At 47.0% G+C, this 24,166-nt stretch overlaps 1 protein-coding gene across 1 annotated transcript in view; it reads right to left on the bottom strand.

Moving 5' to 3' along the window:
* Positions 1-24,166, bottom strand: part of PRIM2 (DNA primase subunit 2) — a 761,949-nt gene that overhangs the window by 724,760 nt on the left and 13,023 nt on the right. Inside the window, exon 2 of the mRNA XM_086925646.1 lies at positions 7,937-8,117. Coding sequence (XP_086781772.1) covers positions 7,937-8,096 — 160 coding nt within the window. The 5' untranslated portion in view covers positions 8,097-8,117. The remainder of the gene's footprint in view (positions 1-7,936; positions 8,118-24,166) is intronic.

The following is a 24,166-nucleotide window of genomic DNA, read 5'->3' as shown; positions in this document are numbered from 1 at the left end:
GGAATGTTCGTGTTAGCTCGTGTGTGGTCGAGCTGGTGTACAGGGTAGAGTAATAATCTACAAACGCGTCATTGATTTCTTCAGGGGTGTGTATTCTCCCCCCCCACCACCCCCACCCCACCTCAATCTCCAATTCTAGGATGGGCAAGCCCAGTTTGTTGAGATTAGCCAGCCACGCAAGCAGAGAGCCCAATTTATCTCTTTCAACGTGGGTCATGTCAATAGCATTCTTATAGTCAAAGCATCTCAGTCTCTCCACCTCTGTCGCCACCTCCTCCCTGGTCGTTAAGAGCTCCAGCTGGAGCTCTTGGCCTCGGTCGCCTACCTACGCTCAAGGTCTCCCAGGCAGTCTTCTGCCCTCTCAACCTCAATCAAAGTCTGTCGGATCCCTTTTGATTTAGCCAAACAGTGCCTGCGTGTCATGGCCGAAAAGGCACACCACTCTATTTGGGGGTTAGACACGGTCCCCGTGTTTTTGGTAAAATATTGGGTGATCTTAGTTCTAATAGTTTCCCGGAAGACCTAGTTCACCAGCAGTTCTGGCTTTAGTTTCCATCTGGGTATGGAGGGCCAAGGGTGTGCCCACCATGAGTGTAGTAGCACAGGGTTGTGATCCGAGATAGTATGGGGTAGCTATTCAATTGCCCCAATGAGGCAGTGTATGTTAGGGTGAGAAAGGAACAAATCTATGCACACATGGACCTCGTGTAGGGCAGAAAAGAGGTAGTAGTAGTAGTAGTCTCAATCATATGGGTTTTGGTGTCTCAAGGAGTCTATCATGCTCCAATGGTGTTGCCAATCAGAAAAATTGAGACGTGCAGGTCGTTTGGGAGTCTTGTAGCGGGGGGTGCGATCGGTCCAGCTGGGTATCAGAGACACAATTAAAGTCCTCTCCGATCAGTGTTGACGTCGTGAGCCACGGGGCTAGTCGTCGTGATGGTGTCGCAAAGAAGGAACCCTGATCAATATTGGGGGCATATAGACTGATCAATGTTAAATCTATTCCCTCCAGACGGCCTCTTATGGCCACATATCTCCCCTCCATGTCAATTATAGTATCTGTGAGTAGGAATGGAACTCCTGCTCGTATCCATATAAGTACTCCTGTGGCATAGGCTGAGTATGTGGTATAGTATGCCTGTCCCCTCCATCGCCTCTTTATTGCTTGACCCTCTGCTTGGGTGAGGTGGGTCTCGTGCAGGAGCGCTATGTGTATTCCTCTTCTGTGCAGGTAATAGAATACCTTGCATCGTTTAGTCATTCTATGCAAATCCCTGACATTACATGTCAAACACTTGTATGTCAGGTTATTACCCATGTACATGTTTCACTAAGGGAGCAATGTCCTTTTTTACCAATCCTGCGCTTCCATCGTCCCTTTGCAGCATGCCTCAGCACAGTTTAGGCCATCCACTGGTATGGATCACTAATCGCCACCATTAAAAGTAACATCCAACTACCCCAACTCCCACTCCCCAGGACAAGTAGCAAAGCGCTATTCGTCCAAAACATAGTAGTGTTCCACTAAATAGTGAAAGTGTTCACAACGTTCTGGAGCTGAAGGGGGTAACTCATGATGTTCTCAGGCGGCTACGCCCTCATTCGGCATGCTTACTTGGGTATGGCACACTGCTCAGGATGTCTGCCCAGGGTGCTTTAAGAGTTCCGTACCTTGGTGGGGCAATGATGCATGAGGTCTCAGTTCATATGCAGTCAATGGAGAGTGTCTAAGGCTTCATATAATCTGGTCTGTCATGCCCGGGGTGACCAAGGGTAATTTCAGGCTGGTGTTCTCAGACGCGTTGGAGTATCCGTCTGACTCAGAGTCCGGAAGGAGGGACTCCTGGTCCACTGTCTCTTGGTCTGTCTGGTTCCCGTTCAGGCGAGTTACAGCTTCCACCACTCTTTGGCGTCCTAGTTGGGTTTCATCTTGGAAGGGTACGGCTGCACTCCGTAGAGGCCACAGTCCTCCATAGGTCTTGCGCTGTAGTTTGTCTCCTCGCCTCTGTAGTAGGTATCAGTCCATTCTGTGTTTCTAGCCAAACCCATGCTTCCTACAGGGTTTGAAAAAACAGTGCACCATCCGGGGCCACCACTCTCAGTTTGGCTGGAAAGATCATAGCATATTGAAAGTGTCTTCTGTCAGAGTGCTTTCTTGAGGTCTTGATAGATGCCCTCTGCCATCGGAACTCTCGGGAGAAGTCCGGAAAGATGTGCACCGTTGTAATACTGACCTTCAGTTCACTTCTCTTGCGCGCTTGATCTAAAATGAAGCCTTAGTCCTTATAGTGGAGGAGCCGCGCTATAATTGGGCGAGGAGGGGCCCCAGGTGGAGGAGGTCTGGCCGGTACCCGGTGTGCCCTTTCAAAGGCAAAGAATGGAGACAGACCCTCAGGGGCAACGCTAGTTCTTATCCATTGTTCGAAGTATTGCACTTTGTTTAGTCCCTCAATTTTCCCCGGCATGCCCACAATGCGAACATAATTGCAGCATGAGCGATTTTCGGCATCCTCTGCTGTTTTCTAATATTCTCACATTGAAGTCTAGGTCGTGGAGGCGTAGCTGCATCGCTGCCATAGCCGGGGATGTTTGAAGCAGTGCGCGTTCGTTATGAGCCATCTTCTCCGTCAGCTTCTTATGATCCTCTTTAAGCAGACTGAGGTCCGTGCCGATGGTGTCTATTTTGTGCTCTAACGCTTCCCTGGTTGCAGTGATAGCGTGCAGTACATCTTGGAGGGTAGGGCCTGTTGGTGTTGGTGGGGTGGCCATCTTGGCAGTATCCGGTGCATTTGACTCTTCTTGTTCAGGGTCCTTTCATCATTTTCCCATTTTTCTCTGTGTTGGTGGTAGTGTTTGTTTGGCTTGGGATATCCTAGGTGTCTTGGTGCCAGAGATTCTCCTCCCCGCTCTGCAGTGCTCTGGCCTCCTGGTCGGGTCAGCCATCTAGGCCCCTATCGGGTCCTCCTCAGCGGGTCCCGGTGGTGGGGTTAGTTCAGCAGTCAAGACGGCTTTCCATTTAGTGTAGATGGGTCTCGGAGCTTAGTATCGCTCACTGCTGAATCGCTCTCCGGTTCATTGACCCCAGTATGGCTAGGGACTAAATATCTTGGACTATGTGCTCCTGGGACAACAGGGCGATGTATTCACCCGTTCGGTGTCGTACCTCAGACCTCCATCCAGGTTTAGGAAGTCACAGTCACACCTATTCTGTGGTAAGTGAGTGCAGTTTTGTGGCAGTCAGCAGAATGCTGCCAAAGGGTTTGTGAGTGCGCAAAATGGGTCAGAGTCTGTGCACGCGGATGAAGCGTTGATTTACAGCTCCCCACGGCTTCTGTACGCTTCCGCATCCTGTCCGGTATTGTGCTCCCGTTCCCTCCAGCAGTAAGGTTGGGCCCCTCCTTAGGCTCGTTTTCAGGTCTCTCTCCTCATGCCCCTGAGGGCCGCCGCTGCGCTCAGATCCATCTCTCTTCTCGCCGCTGCCCCTTCAGTGCCTGCCGGGCTTTAGTCCGCCTCACCATCACCACAGTTGCTCTCAGGCTCAGTATTTGCCTCGCCCCCCCTCCCCAGCTGCTGCTGACCCGCGCAGTATGCCCCACCTCTTTGGCCAGTGTTACTCCTACCTCTGTGAATCCCGGGGGCAGCGCGGATCCAGAAAACCTTTTCCCCGCGCAACCTTGCCACGGTCCCAGACAGGGGAGCCGGGCAGCTCCAGACAGAGTCGGGGTCCTCACCTCCTCCGCAAATCTCGATTTCAGGTCGCTAGCTCCGCCGCCATTTTGATCTCGGTGGGATGACTGCGCCGGCCGAACCAGTTTTCAGCAATTAGTTAACATTGTGGGGGTCGCGGATCTCCCAAATATTACTGCTTGCCTCGTTTAACAGTGTTTGAGTAGGTAAGACATGGTTCCTGCAGGTGCATAGAGGGCAGGATGCTCACTCCATCGGCGCCAGGCCACAACCCCCCCAAAAAACAAGGTCATGATAGAGTTTGAGTAAAGCAAAACTTCTTTCTGATAGACTGACTTTTAGTACTGGTTTGTTTACTTGTTGGCTACCTCATAATGGATACAAATTTCAAATAATGAATATGCCACAAAAATCATTGAACTAACTTAGTAGAGGCCTGAAACGACATGCGATGTAATATTGCATATTTGCACATAATGACTGTTTGAAACATGTTGCATCTATGTGTATATATGTAATATATTGTTCATCTTATACAAATTATATTTAAAACACATACAAGGATGCTTGGAAAGTGATGGATGTCATCTTGAAAATCTTGTAATTAATTTATTTGCGAGCAAGTCACCTGCCCAATAGGAAATAGGAAAATGATTGGTTTGAAATTAGAATTTAATTTGCCAAAGTCAGTGTATCCCTTTTTCTTACTTTTACAGTTTTCAGTTATTCCCAAGTGGACTGGGGTGAAATTGGCAAACACTTTGTGTTTTAATGAGTACTTCTTGGGCACAGCACTACGTTTCAATTGAACATTGTCATCATGGGTTAATTCGCTGTGGGAGACGTTATGGTGGATGGTCAAAGGGATACAGCTAAACCAAGAAGGGAGATGACAGAAGTATTCTTGAAAGAACTCAAACACTCACTGAATAACCAAGTCTGCGAGATGTCTGGTGAGAGTCACATCCAAACACTAGAGATTAAATCCACTTCTCACTTGTTCATCTACCCTACTCTCGCTCCGATTTTAGATAAGTAAACAAATCTCTGGTACCCGATTGAAGAAGCAAACAAATCTCTGGAACCCGATTGAAGAAGCAAATGTTTATGTTATCGGAACTTATAGAGCGCAATGGTTACCCGGAGACGTCCTGGCGCTAGTTAATATCCCCTGGGTGAAGAAACTGTAAACTGCGAGTTACAGGTTAAAAAGCAAAGTCTTTAGACTCTTCCTAAATGTCAGGAGATCTGTGCTGTTTCTCAGGTAAAAGGGAAGATCATTCCAAGCTTTTGCAGTGTGCACGACAAAGCTTCTTCCACCCCACTTTTGTTTTGTTTTTAAATCAGTGATACTTTCGCCAGCTTGGCTTCCATGGAAAGCAGGGTTATTTTAAGCCAGTACCATTGTATATGCGGTTTCAGATACTGAGGGCCTATGCCTTGAAAAGCCTTCAAAACTGTAAACAGGGCTTTAAAGCGCACCAGTTTCCTGACTGGAAGCCAGTGAAGTTTTTTTAATTTCCTTTGAGATGGACACAAATTTCGGTATGCCTGAAAGCAACCTCGCTGCTGTGTTTTGCAGCAGTTGGGAGTTTGTTCATGAAGCGTTCCTGTAGGCTCAGATAGAGGCCATTACAATAATAGAGTCTAGACAGGATAAGCGCCATGACCACTGTCCGCTGGCTGTCAGCCGGTAGAAAGGGGAGAATTATTTTGATCATCCTAAGCACATGGAATGTGGCAGATGATATTGTATTAATCTGATCATCAAAATTAAGTTTTTCATCAACCATGATGCCTACGTTTTTTACCTTCCTTGAAGGTGTAGGGAGAGTGCCCAGTGTTGTTGGCCACAGGTTAGAGGTCCAAAAACTGGCATCATTCTCAAAAAGGATGACTTCTATCTTGCCTGAATTTAATTTTAGGCAGTTCTGTGTCATCCACCTCTCCACAGCTTCTATACAGTCGTGGAACTGATTAACTAGTTCAGATCCCTCACCAGGCCGCAGAGACACAACAATCTGTGTGTCATCAGCGTAGGACGTCAGATTAAAACCAAAGGAGCTGATCAGTGAGGCAAGGGATGAAACGTACACATTAAAAAGTAATGGGCTAAGCGAAGACCCCTGCGGCACTCCGCAAGGCAAGGTAAAAGGTTGAGAGTGAAATTTATCCAGTGCCACTATTTGTGAACACCCAGATAAAAAAAGCTTCCATGCTTTACCTTGAACCTTGCATGCCAACAAACAGTCTATCAGTAGATCATGATGGACCGTATCAAAGGCTGCAGACAGGTCGAGCAGGACCAGAGCGGCCTTAACTCTTTTGTCCAGGGCTTCCCTAATCTCTTCTGTGGATTTAATTAAGGCCGACTCTGTACTGTGACCTTCAGTAAAACAGTATTGTGTAGGGTCCAACACTTGGTTTTCACATAGGAAGGCACTGAGTTGCATATTCATTGCCTTCTCACTAATTATCGCAGGTAGCGGAAGGCGGGATATCGGTCAAAAGTTATTTGGATCCTTGGGATCAAGGCTCGGCTTCTTTAGCAGGGGTAGAACCGAAGCAAATTTCCACAGGTTAAGGAAATGCCCATTTTCAAAAATTGCAATAAAAAGGGAGATGAGTGAGTGCAGGGCTACGGGATTTGGGCGCATTTCATCACCGAGACCGGGCAGGGATCAAAGGGGAGCCTGATCTCGCTGCCATGAGGAGTTTCTATGTATCCGTTAATGATAAATCAGTAAATTTGTCAAAGACTTAGTTGGTCTTATTCTTTACAGCAGGACCTCAGGCTCTGCGGAGCTTGAGAGGTTAAATGCTGAAAAAATATGGTCTCAATAGCAGTTTTGGACCATGTTCCTGTGACAGCTGAACTGAACGCTTCACATTGGTCGTATGCACCAATCTCTGTTTGGAGGCCCAATTTTCAAAGAAGAAATAGAAGACAGAATCAGGAATAGTTCTTCCTAAATTAAAGCTCAAAGGTGGTGTACCCCCCTCCTCCCGCCACCCTTTTCTTATCACTCAAATTTGGAATGCCTTTAAGGCAGTGACAGGTTTCTCCATTAGCTGCAATACTTAGAACATCAGATATTAGAGAATTAAAAGAGCTGGGGAAGGAATACAGAGACTGATTTGACTCCGTGCGTTTTTCAATAATTTAAACCGGTTTATATCGCACTTAATGAAAGTGCCATGTTGTTAGTTACAGTCATTTTATATGGTTATGTTATATTAAGGCCTACACCGTGCTTGTGATGTATTCAGCCTCCTTTACATAGTGTCACTTGCAAGCAATGATTCACAAATGACTAGTTCAGCATCTGAGAATTTATATTTCAAAGGTCTTCTCTATAAAAAGGTGAAGTCTAAACAATTGTATTTCTTTGTTGCTATGTGGGCTTGTTAAACAGTTTTATAAGTGGTGCATCAGTCTTCCGGGTAGGAGACAACTATTCTGAAATGTTTGTGTAGATTTAAGGGGGGGGGGGGAACCGCTGTGTGTGTATTCCACAGCACAGAGTGAGCGGGCTCTAGAAAGGTGTGTAAAGGGGAATAGAGGCAGAAAAGCCAGTACTCTAGTACATGCCCTCTAAGCCCAAGGATAAAAAAGACACTGATCCAGCAGTCCCAACTTATCTGCTAGCACAGTGAGAATAGAAACAATTAACCATTTATCGGAAAACCTTGCTTGATAATACATACCTATGGCCAGTGGTATTCCACTAAGGTGTTTTTTTTACTAAATTTGGGATTTCAGTTTAAGGAGTGTGCTAGCTCGTAAGAAAGGAGTAAAGTCCTTGCAGTATGAGGGAGAAGCATGGAATCTCCAGGAGCGTGTTATAGTGTGCGTATAGTCAGTAAGAAGGAACAGGAGGTATGAGGGTTTGGGAGTTAAATGAGGATGCTTTAAAATGGAGATAAAAGGAGTAAGCAAGAGCTGGCTCTTTATTTAGCCCGCTGTAAATGTGTTCATTCTTGATTATGTCAACAGAACCCTGCAACTGGATCTCGGCAACGAGCAGGTAACGGAGCACCTGGGGTCTAGAGGAAAAGAAATAGTGTGATCACTTTCCTGTCAACAATATCGGTCTTTGGTAAAGGATCAAAGTGATATTTAATAACAAACCTTTGTAATAAACACGGGAGACAGTGTCCTTTATAGTAATAACATTTTTTTTTAAATCACAGAAACAATCCGCACATTTTCCCATGTAAAGAACTAACTGATGAACAAGCAACTCACGTTTAAGTCTTTCAATTGCAAATAATTCAAAATCAGCCAACGAAATGTTCTCAGTCGGGGGCTGCAGGTAGAACTGGAGACTGTGAGGGTAGAGATCTCCTCGCCTGTCACCAGACAGCTTGGCGTGCACTATCTTCCTGCGATTTTTGCGAAATTCCATGTTTTTTAATGTCACAGTAAACTACAGAAAGAAAGCAATAAATGTGTCATTTTATTTTGGGGAGTACCCAAAGCATGTTTAAAATAGCATTCTGCAAACAAGGTCTCACCCAGCGTGGTATGCTCATACGATGCGAGTCTGTGAAGGCTTCCTTCAAATTACAAAAGGACCATCTGAAGTACTCTGGGTACAGCAGAGGTAAACTCAGTACAGGCTTTGCGCTGTTTTTCCATCTATACAAAGCACAAACCTACTACCCTTGATAATTTATCATTGCCTTAACATTGAGAATGAGATTATTGTCTCTACTCACTGAAAGGAACACATCAAAACAGTCAAATGTAAATGTATACATAGGGAACCAACTTTGACTGCACATCGACACCTACTTCCTGTTGGTGTGGGCCTTGGTCCAGTTCCTCTTTTAAGATCTTTACTGCGTGACACATTAGTCTACCATCTGCGTTGCGTTGCGCACTCCATGTAGTCATACCAGACAACAGACGGAAAGGCCACATGATATAGCGTGTATAGAACTATCCTTGGAAATAATCATATAACCATCATAGTAGGATGATGTCAGTGTGAAGGAACAGAGAATGAGCTCAAGTTGGATTAGCAGTATGTTTAGTTACAGTAATAGCGCTGAAACTGCTGATTCTTTCAAGGTGAGTACGAGGTTATCGTGTCTTGTTATAACAAATGCCTTGACAAATGGAAGGGACTACTTACTCTTTTTTTATTTTTTTTTTAAATGCATTCATACTATCTGTTTCTTGGAGGGGGTGCAAACAAGTAAAGTTGGTTCAGTTATGCCTGGCCATGGAGTTAAGCTTAACCTGTAAAGTTTATCCATCTTGCCCATCGGCATTACCCTATAATCAGTGTATCTGCATGACATATCACTTAAGAAGGGATAAACAGACATTAGAAATAGCAAAGGAATATCACATTTTGCCTTACCGAGAGACAGTGAAGCACTCTTTATTTACAAAGACGGAGGGTGGATGCTCCAATACAAAGGATTAAAGCTAAATAAAATTAAAAATGTAAAAAACGTTTTTAAAATCTAAAGCACTCCTAGATGACAAAAACTGCTCAAATGTGAATTAAAAATGCAGTATCAGAACACATGTATGCAGCTACTTTTATGGCATTTGTTGATTTTTAAAAAACAAAATTAAAAACTCATGAGCATAACAGCTGCAAGAGCCTGTATTTAGGCTAAATAAGCAAGTAATGGCAATCAGTTCAATTACACGCAATTTACAAGTTAGACACAGGTTTGTATAAATAAATAAATCCAGTACTTGTATAGCGCACGAATCACCCCCGAAGGAGTATCTCCGCGCTGTAGGCCGTTGGGAAGATTAAGAGAGCTATTGCCCAGAGTCGCATGGTGCTGGGCAGACTCCTGCCGCCAGAGCCGGGGATCGAACTATGATCCCCAGCGTCCGTAGCCCTTTCCGCGACGGCTCACCACTCCCCTTATAGCCATAAAGATGTGTAAGCAGAGTTGGAATTAAAAAAACAAAAACTGAGTGAACAGTTTTCCATTGCTAAGTCACAACTCAAGAACTCTTCAGTCACTAGGCTATAAAGTTTATTGAACAAGACAGAAGCAGTGACACCTGCAACCCAGCAGCTACTCAAGGGCAAGTTTTAAGCGCACCCAAGAGCTGAAGTGGGAGGCCCCGTTGACTATTCAATTTTCGATCAGCCAACTTCATTTTTTGAACCTTACATGAGTAATATTTTTCCAGCCATGAAAAGGTCACTATTCATGAAATTTAGATTTTGGCATCCTACCGTCCTACCAAAAACGTCACAAAAAGCTGGTAAAAAACTAGCAACAAATCAGCCATATGTGACTGCAAGCAAGGCGGTAGACACATTCCAGCTTCATTGTATGCTGCTTTGCACAAAATCTTTGCCAGCCAACAAAGAGTACCTTAGTGAGTTATTTATCAAGTAGAACATACAGCACTACACTGAAGCCCCATCGGTCTGTCTCCACACTGAATCATAGGCCTTCTATAGGCCAGCAGTCTCATACATCTACAGCGCATACATCTACTGTGCATGGAGATAGACAAGGAGCATTATTTAGAAGCCGTACTCTTCTCAGGGCTAGTGTGGTGTTGCTGCTTGCATGCAGTGGAATGTAGATGGTGAGTTATGAGGAAATATAGTATATGAGAGATGTGAAGGTTCTGTTGGGTGGCGGTTGGTAGTTGAGGCGAACTAGAAACTGCATCCCTGCCGTGACAGATTTGAGAATAAGGGATCTTGAACACTACATGTAGTGTTTATCTTCTCTACACACGGCGACGAGCTCAACTCTGTGAGAACCATTGCGTGCAGAAGAAACTGGGGGCCACTGAATACGCAAAGTAAATTTGCCTGGAATGGACATGGATAACTGAAGCGGTGCAGAATTATGTGAGGATGTGACAGAACCTGTAAATCTAGGACTGGTGAGCACAGATGTATTATAGTTACTTTGGTCACGCGGGCCAGTCTCGAGAGGATCAACCGAAGTCAGAAGAGAAGAGGCAGGAGCCGGAGAGCGAGCTTCTACTCACCCCACTGAGCTGTGATGGGCAGCTGAGGAGTCAGGAGTTACGGTGAAGGAATCTTGGTGTTGGAGGTTCTGCGACTTGCACAGGGCTCATGTCGCAGCGTACACAATGTATTTGAAGATGCTGACGTCAAGCAGCCAATTTGGATTGATCAGTGGAAGCCCCGAAAAACAGCAGAGTGCACGTAGGTGCGATGTGCGTGCTGATATTGAGCGGACATTTTGGATTGGTCAGTGGAAGCTGTGAGGAACATGGACGAGCCAGGTATTCGGCGTGTCATTGCCAATTAGTGCAGTTTGCACTGACTAGTACACCTTCAGGCAAGCCAATTAAACGTTGAGTTTGCACGGAGTACTTCACCTAACATATATGTCGGCGTTGCCAGCGGTTATAGGCACACCAGGTGGTGATATTTCTTTAATCATGTGTGCTCAAATCAGTGATGGGCACACCATATGAAACAAGCAGATGAGTAAAGAGGGTGATACACACACCAGTAGATATTGTTACTGTGGGTGGGAAGTGCTACATCGGGGATACGCACACCGGATTTATGACTGACTAACAACAATGTTGTATTAGAGATCATAAAAGGCTATTATTATTCACAACTTTAGTGGGTTATTAGACTGTGTATGTTAGCACATTGTCGTTTAGCAAAACGGAAGGGTAGTTGGGGGTATAATGGTAGTACTTGTGCAAAAGTAAATGTTTTGATTAAGTAGAAATTATATGTAACCATGTGTGCAGCACACACATTTACATGAACTCCACCAAATCCAGTCCTGCCTTAACCTGGTAAGCCACGCAAGAAGTGGCTAGAATTGTAGGATTATTTTTCCAATTATATGGTCTACCAGAGATAATGAAACTTTAACGGCAAAAACGACAAGCATTTGCAATGCAATAGGTCTCGCATTTGTGAGAGTTAGAGTTATTGGCATTATCAATGATAATGCCTTTTTTATGTGTTTTGAAAGCCTGCAATGTAAACATACACTTTGTAGTTGTAGTAGTAGTTGCTTACGAGAAGCACGGCTGTTAGTAACTGTGTCTGTTTTACTGGCAGCTGTGCATTTTGTTAGTAAGGACTATAAGTACAAAGTGCATATTTATACGTGCTTGCATGCTTTTAATATACATATATATCATGCCTTGTTATGTACAATGCCAATAGGTCAATGTCTCACAAAAGCGAGACCTATTGCATTGAAATCGGTTTGGTTATGTGCACTTATCTAGATAGTGTATACACACGACCCATGATAGACGGGGACCGCTGACAGACATCTCTTTGTGTTGTGGGAAATGTTTGCTTCACTGTCTTTATGCATTTATGCTTGAAGGTTCCTATATTTGATCACACTCCGTACATTTTGATTTATTTTAAGGGCGAAACGTACATTACGTGACGGTTGTTGTATAAAACGTAAACAGTGGCAATTGTGGGAGAGGCCGGTGTGAGCTTGTGTGGTGTGTGTCTGTATATGTGTGCTTGTCTGTTAGGGGCATGGGAAAAAAATGTAAGCATGTGTGTGTGTGTAAGCGTGCGTGTGTTTTTGGGAATGTATCCAAGCGCGTGTTTATATGTGTGTGTGAGGGCCACGTGTGTACGTCTGTGTATTTGTAGGAACATCTGCGTTTGCGTGATTGTGTATCGTTATATGTGTGTGTCAGTGTGAGGATGTTTGTGCGTATCTCCGTGTAGTAGAGGGTAGGTGTATGTATTTGTGTGTGGGTGTGTGTGTCTGGGTACTTGTTTATGTGTATTTGTGTCTTTGTGGGCGTGAGTTCGTATATATGTGTGTATTCGTTTTTGTATATGTCTTGAGTGTGTGCCGGTGTAATAGTGTGTGTAATATCTGCGTTAGCTTTATTATGTACTAGTGTGTGTGTGTGTTTGTGAGAGAATATCAGAGTTTGATTGTGTGTTTGTGTATGTGAGAGAATATCAGCGTTTGTTTGATTGTGTGTGTATGTGAGAAAATATCAGCGTTTGTTTGATTGTGTACGTCTGTGTGTGTGTGTGTCTCTCCAAGTCCTTTCTGCACCGGTTTGCCTCGGCTGACTCCTCCTATGCAACAGCGATACATCAATAAAAGGCTGTGTGTTATATCAGCACTAGTGGTAAGGACTTACAGTGCGGGCGGGTGAAGGGGTGGGGGGGCAGCCAACAGCAGGCCGTGTACAGTGTGGCAAGTGTGGCGCTGCGCCTGCACCAGAGCGCGCCTCCTGCAAAGCAAGACCATGTTTGCAAGCCCTCGCCACCGATTTTGTAACCAAACAGCCCCCAAATAAGCCGCCATAGAAATATTCATAAAATGCAGCATCTCCGAGGGGCAGGAAGATGGTAGGAGTAGATTTCTACAAGTTCTGGCCCACGTGATTGGCGAAATAATTAATTCAGCATGTCCCTTAAGAAACACAGCGTCATCATTAATCTTCCAAGCAAAAAGGACTCTATCAGACTTGAGACCTGAGGAGATCCCAAGAATATAATATACAAAGGGTTAGCAGTATATTCGCAGCGCTCCTGCCTCTTTGGGAGCAGCATCTCTGTACGTAAAGATATTTTACTTTATTTCGCCAGTTCTATTCTTAATTAACTTAGCTGTCATATGCTTGATAAATCGCACCCTTTGCTTCCTGCTCTGCGGCCATACGCCAGCCAGGAGTCAGTATGGGTGATATACCGACCGTCTCGCTATACATGAAAAATTATGGGAGTGAGCGTGTGTGTGCTGCTATCGCAGTGGTATGCATGGAGGTGGCTGATGTTGGGGGTGGGGCTTTTGGGGTAATAGTCACTGTCAGAGCATCTGCCGTCTATTCTTGCAGCCGAGAAAGAGCCCGAGCTTTTTTTCATGCCAGGGTCGCAAATTTCGTCTCACTTCATAATAGAAAGGCTATAAAACAGGCTTGAAATTTTACCTAAGGCAGTCTTTAGGCAGCAGATAATGGGTTCCGAGCGCCCTTTCCCCCACTGGCTAATGTGACATGTACAATAGGAAGAAAGTGGTAACGATGGAGGGAGAAATGAAAAAAAAAACGATGAAAAGCAAAAGTACATTTCAGTGGCAGTTAATAGAGTAAGAAGCAATAGGAGCTCGATAACAACCGGGAAGGAGTGAGCGACTACTAGTTGGGCAAACGGGGCTAGGTCAACGCGTGCACACGTCCTTGGCTGGATGCGCTACTTAAACAAAACAAGTAAATCGAATACATAACAAGAAGTAACTATAAAACTACCTACGCTTTTGTGGCTAGGCACCGAAACATGGACCACAGGATAGGCGCGCGACAAACCCTAGCAACCGGAAGTTCGGCAGCGTGAAGCCGGTCGTGGGGCTGGACTACCGCCTTCTGCGTGAAGCCCGCATCCACGGAGTGTCAGAGAGCAGCATTGGTGACGCGGGCGGGGCTCCCATGCCTGAGGGAGAGCCCCGCGGTGGCTGCCGAAGTCAGGAGTGGCGGCGATGCGGTGAGTAGGGCTTAGTTGTAAGGGGGGCGGGGGTGTGTGTCTGTGTGTGTGTGGGGGGGGGTTTGGGGGCTGCAGCGGGTGTATGCGTGCGTGTGTATGCGTGCATGTCTGTGTGTGTGTGTGTGTGTGTGTGTGCAGGGGGGGCGGCAGCGTGTGTATGAGCGCGTGCGCCTGTGTGTGTGCAGGGGGTGGGGGCTGGCTGTGTGCGCCGTGTTTGCATGCAAGCCAAGCGAAAGCAGGGGCTGTGTGTGCGTGTCTGCGCAAGCGCGTCTGAGAGGCGCGCTCCCGCGGTGAAAACTGGAAAGGAAAAGCGCGTGGCACATTGCTGTCCACATTCCCAGATACGGGCAACATAAGGTCTCGAGCAGACTACGCTGCTCGACCTAATAAAAGGAATGGTATTGCATAGATTAGGTCCAGAGGGTATTAGGCAGTATAACTAAATGGATAAAAAACTGAGAAATGCAGAGTCTGAGGTCTAAGAAAATGCATTGGACGATTTAGAGAAGTATTATTCACCTACTATTTGTATAGAAATTGATAGATACAAGTTTATTCCCCGGAGCAGGAGACAATAGATTATTATGTATCAGCACCAAAAAAATGGTGATACAGTGCACATTTGGTCAGTTACAAAGAAAGTTGCTCAGGGATCAAATCATTATACATATGAACAACAAAAGGGTTCAGGAGAGGTTATGGGCCAGAGGAGATGCACTGGTGGTAGTGAGGAGGGCAGAAAATTCAAATAGATGTGCCACGGCTGCATTGGAGGATAGTGAAGAAAGCACAGAAGTGTGTGTGTTAAGTGGAAAGAAGAATGGAAAAACATTTAAGGAGTTTTCAGAAAGCTAGAAGAGTACAGCGAGTAAGGATTTGAAAGTTATAGATTCCTCTGCAAAGACCGTAAATAAGGAAGCTAGTCAGAGTACTTTGACATGTTATAGGTCTGTCAGGCATGAGCATTTGGCAAATAGTAAAAAATGTAGAGCAAGAGACCAGAAGTGCTGTAAATGTGGTCTGATAGGACATTATGCAAGAACATGAAGGGCTCGAAAAATCCTAAAGAAATTCAGTAGACCTGCAGTTCTAGTAACTTGATGTGAACTTAAGCAAGGATCCAGCGCCAGACTAGAACTGGTTTGGGTGTATGTTATTTCCTTATACACACGTTGCTTCAGAAAAGCCAGAGTTCAATAGTAGGATAAGGCATCTTATCCGGTCTTCAATCTTGGATTTCCAGATAAGTCTTCTCAGTTTTCCTCCGCCTTCTCTGCCCCAGGTTTCTTTCTCCCTCAAAACAAAAATAGAGAAGTTGGGGTAAGTGCTAGGCTAGGGCTCTCGCCAGGAGGAATGGCGTGAAGGATCATCCAGTGAAATGAAGTTGTCTTGTGACGTGAGGTAGTGCGGGGAGCGGGGTTTAAGGCAGGCAGGAGACGTGACGATTTTGTCCCTACTCGTCAGCCTTCCCCCTCCTCCCGACCCAGCCTAAAAATGGCGCCCATACCGGAGTGAGCCACGCTCCCCTAGGAGCATGGCTAGGCACAGCACAAGATCATTTGGCCCCTGGCTCTCTCGGTTATCCTGCTTCTGCGGTTCTCAGTGGTAGTAGCGGCATTCCCTCTTCAGGTGTCTTCTTCGTGGCGTGGGCGGCTGTTTCTCCTACGAATATTCGTGTTTTGGGCTCTTGCTCTCATCGTCCGGACTGCTCCCTTCTCCAATTGGCTTCGGGGACCGGGTAGTGACGGCAACTCCAAGGGCAGGGCTTCGGCGGGCATATCCCAGTTAAAAGGGACCTTGTTGAGAGAAAGGGGTTTTCCCAGTATACATGCCGCTTTGTGTTTCAGTCCAATCTGACAGTTCCTCCGGCTGCAACGTGAGGAGAGGATCCGTTTCATGAGGTACCCTCCACCAGTCCGCCGTACCATCAATTCCCTCCTGGGGTTCACTACTGGCTGAAGTTAGAGTCGTGGGAAGGAGTTTTCCTTGCACCTGTATAGGGCCTGTCTCTCTTGTATAGGACAGAACTGGTTCGGACTGGGCTCAGAGACCCTTGCACAAAGTGACCAAAGACATTTTGAGGTAGGAGTATTTCACCTGAAACCCCAGAAATGTAGTTTACTTCTTGACTCAAGAGGAACCTTTGCCAAGGAAAAGAGATGAAGAGCTGTGGGGAGTTGTCATGCCCCTCGCTGAGTGAGGCTTTCCTGGAGCTGCTGTTTCGGCCAAGGAAATGACCTTTTACTGCGGTTGTCACATAGTATGTGTTATTTACAGCCTGTGAGCACTATTTTCTTTAATGATCATAATAATCATACTGCAGGCACGACATGCTTTCCTGCAATGGCACCGGCCTTGCTTGCACCACTGGCAGGGTGGCGCTGCTTTCACAATGTCGTAAGCTTCTTATTATCTCTGTGATTTAATACCAGCAGCTAGCACGCTTTACTGAATTAGGTAACTATGCTCTCAGTAGGCTGAAATTATTTTGTCCAGAAGTGTCTGTTTCTCAGCACTTATATCCAGGAAGAATCGGGGTTTCTGTTGTTAACATTCAATTAGACGCTCCACCGGCTTTCTTTCGTCAAAGAGCAGGGAAAATACAATTCTGAAAAGAATTGCTGCCTCATAGACAAAAACATGTCAGTTTCTCGGTTGCAGAAAACCTGGGCTATACTTACGTCAATCAAAAAATTAAATAGAAAACCACAACCACCAATCAAAAAGTAGTGCTTTTATTTCGTTTTTTTATTTTTTATTAATGCATGTTGGATGTCAATATACAAAACAATTATAATTCACAGTCCGAGTGAAGTAGAGAAGAAAAAAAAAGCGCAAAGAAAATCAATAAAGTTAACCATTACTTTTTACATTTTTCTCCCCTTGGGCCCCACCCAATAGGGCTGGGTCACCTCCTCCTGCCCAAGCAGCACGCACCCAGCCCACCCCCGAGGTAGGCAACGAACGACCAGTTTTCCTTAGTTTATATTCGGTCTTCTTTCCCTTTTAATAATTTACCCATTTTCCTCAATCCATCTAGTCAGAAGTACCCAGATTTTTAGACCCTTTGTTCGAGAGCTTAGTCCCCTTCTTGCATATATAGCTTTTTCAAGATTATAATTTGCTAAAAAGCGAGATAGCCATTGCTAAAACGAGGGAGGGTTAGTATCGATATCAACCAAGTGGTGTTATGCTGTTCCTCAAACAGGGAGTAGAAAGGAATAAGTGGGGGGAGGCTGGGGAGTCAAAACGGAAGGCAAGGACCCACTTAGCTCAAGTAAATTCTATAGTTGAGAATCCATTTGTTGGGTTTTAATGCCCTCGCGCACCCTCTCATGTGTCATGCTTCATCATATGGGCTGCTCCTCGTTGGGTCGGCGGTGCAATACCGCACTAGCTCACCTAAAAAGGGGCACTTTATCGGAGATCTTTTATCCAACAGCCGTATGGTGAGGTGCGGGTGTGGGGCCAGAAGTGTAGGTGAATTAAGATAAGGCTGGGAGTACCTGGTGTTGATTATTTTATTCTGGGGGTCTACTGCCTGAATTAAAAACAGTGAGAACGGCACTCATTAAGATGTAATGTTTCCTATTAATGTGTCAGTTGCCAAGTAGTGGAGGTCCACATGTTTCTCGCGTTGTGTTGAGTAACTCGAGATTCTTCAGGACCAGGAAAAAGAAAAACAAGAACTATCTACACTATAAAATCGATGGTCTGACATCTAAGCCAAAGAGAATGCTCAATCCCTAGTGTGTGGATGTACCTGTGATAGTCTGGATCTACCTACATTTTAAATAATCCAGGCTTCATCAGTACCCGGTGATAAATACATAGGGCTTCGCTCCTATGTGTTAGGAGTTTAGCTGCCTTATGCGAGTCCTCACGACCTACCCTCTGCACCGGGTCCGGGTTAGGATCGAGCCATGCAGAAGCTAGACAAAACCAGAGTATCGCCATGCCAATAAACACCAGACTTCCCCGAGTAATCTGGGCTATCAAGAGTCCTATCAAGGTTGGAGAGAGGACACAGTCGACGCCTAGGGATACCTTAAAAAAGTTGGTAATATCTTGCTTAACTTTACAGAGGGCATCGCTAGAGGCAAAGACAGGCATCAAATCTGCCTGGGATAAGGCACACAGAGGGCAGAAGGTTCCTTTTCCCATTCCCCGTTTTGCAATCCTTTTAGGTGTGTAATACAGCGAGAAGCAAGTTTTGTAGTATTGGGCCTGAAGTTGGGCCGGAATCAAGGTGTTCTGTGCTAGTGGTACAGAGTGAAAAAATAGGTTATCAGAGGCCTCAGTTTCCACTCCCCACATACCACCCGAGCACCCATATCATCTGTCATTAGTGAGTTAAAAAAAAATGTGTAAACTACACAAATAAATGGGTCTGTGTTTCTTCTCACACGGTCGATTAAAACATTACTAGCAAAGGCGACTGGCCTTCCACTTTTCTTATTTAAAAAATCTCTAGTTTTAAGGGATTTATAAAAATCTCTCCGATCTAGTGCATACCATTCTTTAAGATTATCGAAGGAAGCCAGACAAGATGAGAAAAAAACAAAAAACTTCCAGCTTGGTCAGCCCTGCGTCGCACCATTTTTGGATGATTGGTCCTTTAAAAATCTCGGGTAAGATAGCGGCCTTCAAGATGACGTGTCTGCCCAGTCTGCTCTACATCATGCATATGCTCCCCCTATGTCCGCCTCCCACAATGCTGGCTGAAATGCAGCAACTTATCAACAGATTAATTTGGGGGAAAATAAACTGTGCGTGGCTTGTCACTTCACGTACCTGAGGCAGGACGAGAGAGGCCTCTGTAATCCGCATCTTGGGTGCTACTACGGCGCAATTGCGATGGATGATTGAATGGTACCAACTAGAATGGGGGCACGTGGTAGAGGCACCCCCATCCCCTCGCATTTCATTCCCCGGGCGTTGGCAGTGAGGTGTGGCCCGGGAGGACCCCAGTGTGGCAGCAGGCTATCCGAGGACAGAGAGGCGGCGGGGGGCACTGGAGATACTGGGGTCCCCACCTTCCTATATCCGGGGGTAGCATGAGACACGCCCCGTGAAGATTGCATTGGACGGTGACCTGCCAGTTGACCCCGCAGTGAGGTTTGTGGCTCCGGGGGTCCGTGATCGCTGGTGGGCCCCTCAGTGACCATTTGTGGGCCCGGAAGCACACCAAAACAGTGCGGCCTTCTAGGGAGCGCCACCACCAAGGGGATATTGTTGCGGCCCATGGCGGGCCCCGGATTTACTAAATTCAGGCTTCTCCTTGGGCACCGGGGGCTGCACTCTAAAGTATTGCCTGCGGGTTTACAGTGCCTCTGGACTGGGCTCACCTGGGCACGTTGAGGGGCAAATGGAACGGGGTGGATGGCTGGCGGGGTCGGCTCGGCCTGTAACCATCATCACACCCGCAGAAGGAAGGAGTCCTAACGCACTCGAGTTATAGAGTCTCTGATGGCGACCAAACCAGAGGTTGACAGACACCAGCCGCGAACCTCTAAAGTGGTAAGGCAGATCCAGACTAACAAATTGGACCGCTATACAATGCCTAGGGGCTCCCCTACAGACTCAAGACAGGCTCAGTCGGCAGGAGGAGACTCTTCGGTCCTACAGTCGAGCCAACTCTTTTGGATGTTATGGCAGCCATAGAGTGAATCAAGTCGTAACTGGGGCAGAAAATGGAATCGCTTGACAACAAATTGGACACAGTCACAATAGAGGTCACCCTCATCCGGGTAGACCTCAAGAAAGTAAACGAAAAAGTCAAGTCACTGGATATTGAGACTACCAGTTAACTGACGATGTGGCGTTGCTCCAACAAGAAGTGAGAGACCTCAAAGCCTCTCGTGACCTAGCTGAACGAAAGCTGGATGATTTCGAAGGGAGAACCCAGCACAACAACATACGCATTCTTGGGTTACCCGAGAAATCTAAAGGCCCTGCCCCGGACCTATTTGTGGCGGACCTCATCCTTAAACACCTTAAGCGACTAGGAATTTGTTTTACCACTGAGCGCGAACACAGGGTGCCGGGAGGGCGACCCAGGCCAGGATCGCCCCCGCGCCCGATGATTGCAAGGGTGTTGAACTTCAGGGACAGAGATGTGATCCTACAGGCGGCTCGCTCCGGGGCCCCCGTACGGTATGAAAACGCCACCCTCTCATTTTTCCCTGACTTCACGCAAACCATCCAGAAACAACACCGGAACTTCCTTGTTGTGAAGAAAATAACTTAGAGTCAAAGGGATGAAATATGCTATGATGTTTCCGGCACGACTGAGGGTGGAGGTCGAGGGGAGAGCCTGGTTTTTCGACAATCCGGCGGTTGCATCGGATTGGATTGACAGCCGTCTCCCTGGAAGCCCGGAGGGGCGAGATCGACACGGAGAAAGTGCACCGCAGGAGCAGGAATGAAGGAGGCCGCATGATTCACAAGACTATGGTGCTCTGTCAGGTAGTGGGGCTTGACCCACGGCTAATTTCCCTGTTTGAACTTGTAGACTACGTGACTTTCATGGGCTGAGGCGGCTGAGGGGCGACTGTCTGGATTTGGGCTGGGGCGTGGGGGGCACGGGACTTCGGCTTCCTTCTCATTACTACTTTTAATTAACTAGTTGTCTAGAGTGTGGGGCGATAGGCACACTGCCAGTTGGGGATGGGCGTAAGCCATGAGCAGGGGTGCAGGGAGGTGGGAGGGATGTGATGTTCGTGTTTATCCCCGTTTTCGGGGCGCACTGTTTGAGGGATTGTTGGTTGTTTTAGTTAGGTTTGCAACATCAAGTGACAGCAAAGTGTACATGTTATGTTATGTTATATTTGTCTTGTATAGCGCACGGCTACTCAAAGAGTGTCCCGGCGCTTTGATGCAAACCTGTATCACAACATAACAGAAAGAAAAAAGCCGATAAGTGGGGGGAAATCCTGACTAACCAAGAAAACTGATATCTAAGAAGTAAAAAGCCAGGTTTTGAGGCCCTTCCTGAACGCCAGTAAATTTGAAGTACTGCGCAATGTTACTGGCAAAGTGTTCCAGAGCTGCGGAGCCAGCAGTCTGAAAGATCGACCTCCTAAGCGTGCCCTTTTTATACGAGGGACCACGGCAAGAAACAAAGACCCGGACCTCAGGGACCTTGCAGGATGGTAGAAAGCTAGCCTTTTTGTAAATATTTTGCTCCTGAAGCATGAAGAGCTTTATGAGCCAAGGTCAGGGCCTTGAAAATTATCCGCTTCCGAATGGGGAGCCAATGAAGTGACTGCAGGAGGCCCGAGGTTCTAGCACGGCCAGGTAATCCGAAAATGGCCCGTGCTGCCGAGTTCTGGACCACCTGCAGTCGTTGCAGCAGATACTACGGCAGGCCGAGATAAAGAATGTTAGAGTAATCCATTCTCAAACCGATTATAGCCTGCACCGTTATCTTCCTGTGAGCCTCCGATAGTATGGGAAGAAACTTGCGTAGCATCCGGAGCAGACCGAAACAGGTGCCAGTAAGACCGATAATCTGGGTTCGCAATGTCAAGCCATTATCGATCTTAATCCCCAGGTTCTTGGCCACCTGGGAGGAACCTGCAGGAGGAAACATATTCGCCGGCCACCATTCCTGCCAGTCTGGATCCGATCTGCACCCGAAGAAGAGTACCTCCGATTTATCCGAGTTGCACTTGAGGCTGTTGAGTTGGAACCAATTAAAAAACAGCCCCAAGGCAACCCCGGATACTCTCTCCATCAAAATCCGCACCTTTCCCGCACGTAAAGAGGAGCTGGGTGTCATCGGCGTAGGAAACGATCTGGGCCCCGAAAGATTCCGCCAGTGCCGCCAGAGGGGTCATGAAGATGTTAAAAAGAGTCGGGCTCAGCACTGAGCCCTGAGGGACTCCGACACCCAATGAAGGCATCTCGGCGGAACTGGAGGAGGCCCTGACCGTTTGTCGACGGCCCGCCAAGAAAGATCGAAACCAGCTGAACACCGTCCCCCTCAGACCGATCTCATGAAGTCTGGCGAGGAGACCCTCGTGGGGGACGGTGTCAAAGGCCGCCGACAGATCGAGCATCACAAGCATCGCTTTGCCACCTGAATCCAGCACCTCCTTAATAGCCTCCGAGACTTCCAAAAGCGCTGTTTCGGTGCTTAAGTTGGTGCGGAAGCCGGATTGAGTGGAGTGCAGTAGATCATGCGATTCCAGATAATCGGAGAGCACCTTATGCGCATGCTTCGAGGATCTTGGCAAAGGCGGGCAAAAGCGAGATATGCCTATAATTAGCCAATACCTTAGAGTCCAGACCGGGCTTTTAAGCGAGGGATAATCATCGCCTGCTTCCAGATCTGGGGGACTACACCCTCACTAAGAGGGCGGTTCAAAAGGGGGTTCACGATGGGATTGATGACTTCGGCCATTTTAGCCAAAAATTTGGCAGGGCATGCGTCACGAGGTGATCCCGATTTGAGGGATCTATACCAGTTACATGATGAACGATAGAAAGGGATCGGGGATAAGAGTGCTGAGCTGGAATGTGAATGGATTGACCGACAAAACTAAGAGGGGAATGGGTAACTAGTTTATCAGACGTCATTCGCCAGACGTGGTACTTTTACAGGAGACACAACTTATTGGAAATAGGTGCATGGCCCTCCATAAAGGTGGTTACAAGCTGGTGGCGCATGCAGGTTTTACTACAGGGTCAAGGGGGTTGGCATACTGGTAAAAAACTCATTTCCCCTAACTATTCAGGCTACCTGGTCAGATCAAAGGGGTAGGTATATCTGGGCTTTGCAAAGGGAATCCGGCTACGTTTGTCTCCATTTACGTACCGCCTGGCCTACAGTCAGAGAAATTTCAGGACCTTGGCTCCATTTTCTTGACCCTGCCCTTGGGCATCCTGGTGCTGGGGGGGCGACTTTAACGCAGTAATGGATGTTGAGCTGGACCGGCACCCCTCTCGAACGCCGAGACTGGCGCAGAGGTGGCTCCCAGAGTTTCCGGATACAATGGGGCGGGTAGACTGCTGACGAGTGCGCAACCCAGGTACTGCACAGTATACGTATGTGTCGTGCGCACACCGTAGGCTGTGTAGAATAGATCACGTTCTGGTCCCGGCTGCCCAGGCACACCCCCTTCTGGAAGTGCGACACCTTAGGAGGGGCGTCTCGGATCACTCCCCGGTTTGGCTCCAAATGGAATCTGACCAGGTAAATGCAGGCAGAATAGCTCCTATCAGTCCGTGGCACCTGAGAGACCCTACCACAAAGAAAAGTATAGTTAAAGCCACGGATAGGTATTTCCAGGAGAATCAGGGCACGTGGACTCGGAGCAGACCTTGTGGGTGGCGTATAAGACTTATCCTGGGGAGGCTGTATCTCTGATTGCAGGGAAAAAGAGGGCATGGCAGGCGGATTTGAAAAAAGCTGAAGAGGAATTGATAAAGCTGGAAATGGAGGTAGCTTGTGCAGGGACCCTGGAGGGCCTTCACTGTTTGGAACTACGCCACAAGGAGTTTGGTAGTATTGCCAGAGACAGTGCTAGGGCACAGAACGGAGAGACTCAGAGTAGGGAGTATGAGCATGGTGACAAGGCTGGAAAACTGATTGCATGGTTGGAGAGGAAGGAATGGGCGTCGGGACTGGTACCAGAGTTACAGGGGGAAGATTCCAGTACTATTACAGACCCGCAAGCTATTGCCGACGCATTTGCAGACTATTATCGCGGGGTGTATAGTTTGGCGGGTGCATACACAGAAGCATACAATAGGGAAATGATCAGGGATATCCAAATGACCACTTTATCGAAGGACAATCTAGACTACCTGGAATCCCCGATCACGGATGACGAGTTAGCGCAGGCCATCAGAGGAGTGCACTCCGGGAAAGCCCCGGGGCCAAATTTTATCCCCATAGAGCTTTATAAACTAAGGTCTAGTAGACTTGCGCCATTTCTGCGCTCTATGTTTGTGGAAAGCAAGGAAGAGGGGCAACTTCCATATGATCAGCGAGTGGCTAA

The sequence above is a fragment of the Lissotriton vulgaris genome, chromosome 6 (assembly GCF_964263255.1).
Source record: "Lissotriton vulgaris chromosome 6, aLisVul1.2, whole genome shotgun sequence".
Lineage (NCBI taxonomy): Eukaryota > Metazoa > Chordata > Amphibia > Caudata > Salamandridae > Lissotriton > Lissotriton vulgaris.
The sequence above is the reverse complement of the archived record's forward strand: the minus strand, read 5'-3'. Positions and strand labels throughout refer to the sequence as shown.